Genomic DNA, 6,091 nt, shown 5'->3' with positions numbered 1-6,091 from the left:
ATTTGCCCACCACCTACATTGAATAGTTAACTTTTTGCAATATTTGCTTTATTGATCTATGTACACTATTTTTTTCTTTTTTGTTGTGTTAAAATACACATAACATAAAATGTACCACCTGAACCATTTCTGAGTTCACAGTTTAGTAGTGTTAAGCATAAGAACATTTTAGTCTTGCAAATCAGAAACTCTATTCTCTTAAAACAAGAATTCTCCTTTTCTGCCTCTTCACAGACCCAGATAACTACTGTTCTATTTTCTACTTCGATGAATTTCAGTACTTTAGATGGTTCATATAAATAAAATCTGTCTTTTTGTGACTGACTTGTTCCACTTAGCCTAATGTTCTCAATTCTCATCCATATTGTTGCATATGGCAAAATTTCTTTCCTTTCCAAGACTGAATAACATTCCATTGTCTGTAAATAGCACATTTTGTTTATCCATTCATCCACTGGGTCTCTCCCACTTCCTGATTATTATAAATTGTGCGACTATGAACACTCGCTGGTAAAGAATCTGATTGCAATGCGGGAGACCCCGGTTCGATTCCTGGGTTGGAATGGACAGGCTATCCATTCCAGTATTCTTGGGCTCCCCTGATGGTTAAGCTGGTATAGCTGGTAAAGCTGGAAAAGAATCTGCCTGCAATGTGGGAGACCTGAGTTCGATCCCTGGGTTGGGAAGATCCCCTGGAGAAGGACACAGCTACCCATTCCAGTATCCTGGCCTGGAGAATTCCATGGACTGTACAGTACAGGGGGTCGCAAAGAGTTGGACACAACTGAGCCACTTTCACTTTCATGAACAAGTTCAATTCCGTTCAGTCACTCAGTCCTGTCTGACTCTTTTTGGGTGTATGTGTGAGTTAAGGTTTATTTGGGACAAAATGAGAAGTATAGCCCCAAAGACAGCATTTCAGATAGCTGAGAAACTGCTCCAAAGAGGTAGAGGGGAAGGTCAGTGTTACATATGATTTTAGTGAAGAGGGTACATGCAGTCAAGCACACATTTTGGCAGAGGCTTGCTGCTAGTCTCATGTCCGACTTTACAACCCCAGGGACTGCAGCACGCCAGGCTTCCCTCTCCACCACAAACTGCCAGAGCTTGCTCAAACTCATGTACAAAGTTGTGGAAATGTCTCTTAGAATCTTAATTTAAAAATTTTAAAGAATCATTATTTTTTAAGTCTTTATTGAATTTGTTACAGTATTGCTTCTGTTTTATGTTTTGGCTTTTTTTGGCCATGAGGCATGTTGCATCTCCATGAGAGATGGAGACCGTGAGGTCTATGGAGGAGATAAGGGTTTGATCCCTGTGGTAAGATCCCTGGTCGGGGAGCAAAGATTTCTGCCCCCACCATGCCTCGCAGCCAAAAAACACAAAAACATAAAAATAGAAGCAATATTGTATCAATAGCCAATTTCCACCTGGGCCCTTGACAGCTAAAATTTTAAATCTTTATATCATGTGTATTTTTCTGTTATTTTATGTGTTTGGAGCAAATGACGTTAAGAAGGTAAGGGATGACATTACTAATGCCATCTTTTGTCTTGTTAGTTTTAATATATCAAGAAAATTGTAGGTTAATATAGGCCATATTGTAGCAGTGATAAATCCATAGATATATGAAAATATTGAATTCCTTAAAGATGAAAAATAGTTTAATCAATATTAATGTGGAGTACTACTTCCACCTATTAGATAATGGATAAATCTAAATAAATGTTCTCAGATTATACTTGCCCACTTTTGTTTTACCATGACTTTTTAACTGCTTATGAGTCTATGAAAAACTAAGGAATGGACATGAGCAGGTACAGATGTTGAAAAGTGGGTAGTCTGTACTTAGCCTGAATTTCTGCAGTGTAGAGTCTTTTTATTTACTTGTTTGTTTGCTTATGATTTCACTGTGTCTTCATTGCTGCACACAATCTTTCTCTAGTTGTGGCGAGCAGGAGCTCTTCTTCGTTGCAGTGCACAGGCTTCTCATTGCAGTGGCTTCTCTTGTTGCAGACACAGTCTCTAGCTGCATGGGCTTCAGTAGTTGTGGCTCATGGGCTCTAGAGCACAGGTTCAGTAGTTATGGTACATGGACTTAGTTGCTCAGCGGCGTTTGGGACTGTACCAGATCAGAGATCTAACCCGAGTCCCCTGCGTTGGCAGACAGATTATCCATTGTACACCAGGGAAGTCCCAGTGTAGAGTGTTGACCTACAGGTTTGCACTGTCCTGGGATCACAATGACAATAAATTGACTGGTTAATAAGGAGCTTTGGAAATTGAATCTCCGGAGTTCCAGACTGCATGAGTTCCATCTGCCTGTGACCATCTCAATCAACAGTTCTTTCTCAGAAAAGAAACAGCACACCTGAGACTCCTCATAACAGATCCCTCCTGTCCAGGAGCTGGTGACTCACTCAGACCTTCTGTTCTTTCTAAGGACAGCTCTTCCAAACCAGACACGTGAAGCATCATTCCACTGTGATGTCAGCCAGGTAACCTAACCTCCCTCTGTCAATGTTTGGAAATTATAGCAAGTATTTTGCAATAGGTACATCCAGGGGAAGCTGTGAAGAGCGTACATATATTAGATGATCACAGCTAAGTCATCCATGGGTCTCCTGCCAAACTGTTTGTCATCTTCTTCAATATTTCCTTGTACTTTGCACCAGTACTCAAAAACCTTTCATTTATTAATATTTTACTGATTCCCTGCTATGACAAGGACCACTTCTTCCTGAGTAGAAAGTTGCCCATTCTCAGTGAGGGTGATTTTGAAGAATTGTCTGACATTTCTTTGTGTTTCTTTAATATGGGAGGTGTGCAAAAAAAGTTGATAAATTTCACCTTATCAGCCCATTCCTGGTCCTTGACACACCTAGGAATTATCTCTGTTGTTTGAGTCTGAGGTCACTGGGGATTCAGACAGAATCTTCAACTGCCTCCCTAGTCTGTTTCTTCTTATAAAATTACCAAATGTTTTAAATAATCAGAGCAGCATAGATATCAATAGAATGTTGTTGCTCAGTTACTCAGAGAAGGCAATGGCAACCCCACTCCAGTACTCTTGCCTGGAAAATTCCATGGGCGGAGGAGCCTGGTAGGCTGCAATTCATGGGGTCGTAAAGAGTCAGACATGACTGAGTGACTTCACTTTCACTTTTCACTTTCATGCATTGGAGAAGGAATGGCAACCCACTCCAGTGTTCTTGCCTGGAGAATCCCAGGGACGGGGGAGCCTGGTGGGCTGCCATCTACGGGGTCTTACAGAGTCGGACACGACCTAAGTGACTTAGCAGCAGCAGCTCAGTTGCTACCTTATGTAACTCTTTTGCAACCCCATGGACTATAGCCCACCAGACTCTTCTGTCCATGTGATTTCCAAGGCAAGAATACTGGAGTGGGTTGCCATTTCCTTCTCCAGGGGATCTTCCCAAAGCAGGGATCGAACTTGTGTCTCCTGCATTGCAGGTGGGTTCTTTACCAGTGAGCCACCACGAAAATCCTATAGATAGACTACTACAAGTTACCCGTGTCAGATTCATGTTGATGTATGGCAAAACTAATACAATATTGCAAAGTAATTAGCCTCTAATTAAAATAAATAAACTTAAATTAAAAAAAAAAAACAGTCACCTCTTAACCATTTCCAGGTTTAATTTTGATTATTGACTGTTATATCAGCTTTAGGTTCTTTTTACAGTAACAGAAAATTATGCACCAGAAGACTTTCCTTTCTCACCACCCTCCATTAGTCCCCTTCCCTTCCCAGGGTGCTTTCTTCCTCTTGTGATAGACCTGCTGCTTGTCTAGGGATGATATATTTTATTTTCTATTTCATCTTTTTCATCAGATTTATCAATAACATGGAGCTCAGAAACAAAACAGGTGTTTCAGGATTTCTTCTCATGGAAGTGACAGAGGATCCAAAACTGCAGTCCCTTGTCTTCAGCCTGTTCCTGTCCATGTACCTGGTCACTGTGCTGGGAAACCTGCTCATCATCCTGGCCATCAACTATGACCCCCACCTCCACACCCCCATGTACTTCTTCCTCTCCAATCTATCCTTTACTGACATCTGTTTAAGTACAACCACAATCCCAAAGATGCTGATGCACATCCACACACAGAACCAAAGCATCTCTTACGCAGGCTGCCTCACGCAGGTCTGCTTTGTCCTGGTGTTTGCAAGTTTGGATAGTTATATTCTTTCAGCAATGGCCTATGATCGCTATGTGGCCATTTGTCATCCACTGAGGTACGCTGTCATCATGAACTCTCGTCTCTGTTGCTTGTTGATTCTTCTTTCTCTGTTTACTAGCATTGTGGATGCCCTACTCCACAGTCTGATGCTCTTGCAGCTGTCCTTCTGTACAGATCTTGAAATCCCCCTCTTCTTCTGTGAAGTCGTTCAGGTCATCAAGCTTGCATGCTCTGATACCCTCATCAACAATATCCTGATATATTTTGCATCTAGCATATTAGGTGGTATTCCTGTATGTGGAATCATTTTCTCTTATATTCAGATAGTGTCCTCTGTGTTGAGAATAGCATCAGTAAGTGGAAAGTATAAAGCTTTTTCCACCTGTGTGTCTCACCTCTCAATTGTGTCCTTATTTTATGGGACAGCTTTTGGTGTGTACGTTAGCTCTGCTTTTAGTAACTCCTCCAGAAACACTGCGGTGCTTTCAATGATGTACACTGTGGTCCCTCAAACGATGAACCCCTTCATCTATAGCCTGAGAAACAGGGATGTGAAAGGTGCCTTGAGGAAACTTGTCAGTATCTAGGACATCTTTTCTTCTGGGATATCTCATTTGCTTTGCACTGGGGTTTCTGGAATGAGTCAGAGTGATAGAAAAACTGGGCAAGCCAGAATGTTTGTCTGGTTCTTTCACCACCAAATTCTTTGAAAATAACTATGTAACATAATGAAAAGTTCATTTTTACTTTGGGTTTTGATTGCTATGAGAGCCTTAGCTTGACTATATGGAGTATGACTGCTTCTAAGAAGTTCACCCTTATAAGCGCTACTTAGGACAATGCCTGGTGCCTAGTAAGTACACAATAAAGTTAACTAGTATCACTGTGTTCCATACTTGCCTATATTCATCAGTTTTGTAAACTTAATGTTCTCACATATTTTTATCACTTGCCTCAGCAACAAGATTAGTTTTCCTTCATGTTATGTTTATCAGCTGCTTTTTCTACTCTGCATAATGAAATAAAATAAGTTGTGTTCAGGTACTCAGGGTAATTATTGATAATCTTCTAACATCTTATTTGCTTTGAGCTTTCTCACTGGCCTATTTATAAGAATGTGTCTGAGTTTTCAGTTCTCTCCTCAATCATCTTATATTACTGTACTTCTTACATGTCACTGGTGGAATCTGAAAAAAAAAAAAAACATTAAAATGGATTGTATCATTGATGTCATAGAGGACTGGTTGCAGTCTTGGGGATCTTAATGCAAAACTTTTTTTCTATTTTAATTGTATTTGTTTATTTTTTACTGCGCAGGGTCTGCTTTGCTTTGCACAGGCTTGCTCTAGCTGCAGCCAGCGGGGGCTGCTCTTCATTATGATGCTAGGACTTCTCATTGTGGTGGTTTCTTTTGCTGAGGAGCACAGGCTCTAGGCTTCAGGAGTTGCAGCATATGGGCTCAGTAGTTTTGGCTTTCTGGCCCTAGAGCACAGGCTCATTAGTTGTGGTACATGGGCTCAGTAGTTGTGGTACACAGGCTTAGTAGTTCCATGGCACATGGAACCTTCCCAGACCAGAGATCGAACCCATGTCCTCTGCATTGGCAAGAGGACTCTTTTTTTTTTTAATTAATTTATTTTTAACTGAAGGATAGTTGCTTTACAGAATTTTGTTGTTTTCTGTCAAACGTCAACATGAGTCAGCCATAGGTATACATATGTCCCGTCCTCTTGAACCTCCCTCTCATCTCCCTCCCCATCCCACCCCTCTAGGTTGATACAGGGCACAGCAGGAGGATTCTTATCCGCTGTACCACCAGGGAAGTCCAATGCAAAGCGTTTTAATGTGTCTTTATGAGGAAATTTATTCTATGGTGAACTATATT

General features: G+C 41.0%; 1 protein-coding gene across 1 annotated transcript; it reads left to right on the top strand.

The window, feature by feature from the left end:
* The first annotated feature begins 3,869 nt into the window (after window positions 1-3,869).
* Window positions 3,870-4,793, top strand: OR7G51 (olfactory receptor family 7 subfamily G member 51). The gene has a single exon (XM_002688791.5). The coding sequence runs from the start codon at window positions 3,870-3,872 to the stop codon at window positions 4,791-4,793; it is 924 nt and encodes a 307-aa protein (XP_002688837.2).
* Window positions 4,794-6,091: the final 1,298 nt, after the last annotated feature.

Source organism: Bos taurus, chromosome 7 (genome assembly GCF_002263795.3).
Source record: "Bos taurus isolate L1 Dominette 01449 registration number 42190680 breed Hereford chromosome 7, ARS-UCD2.0, whole genome shotgun sequence".
Lineage (NCBI taxonomy): Eukaryota > Metazoa > Chordata > Mammalia > Artiodactyla > Bovidae > Bos > Bos taurus.
Note: the sequence above shows the minus strand (reverse complement) of the source record. Positions and strands in the feature narration are given on the sequence as shown.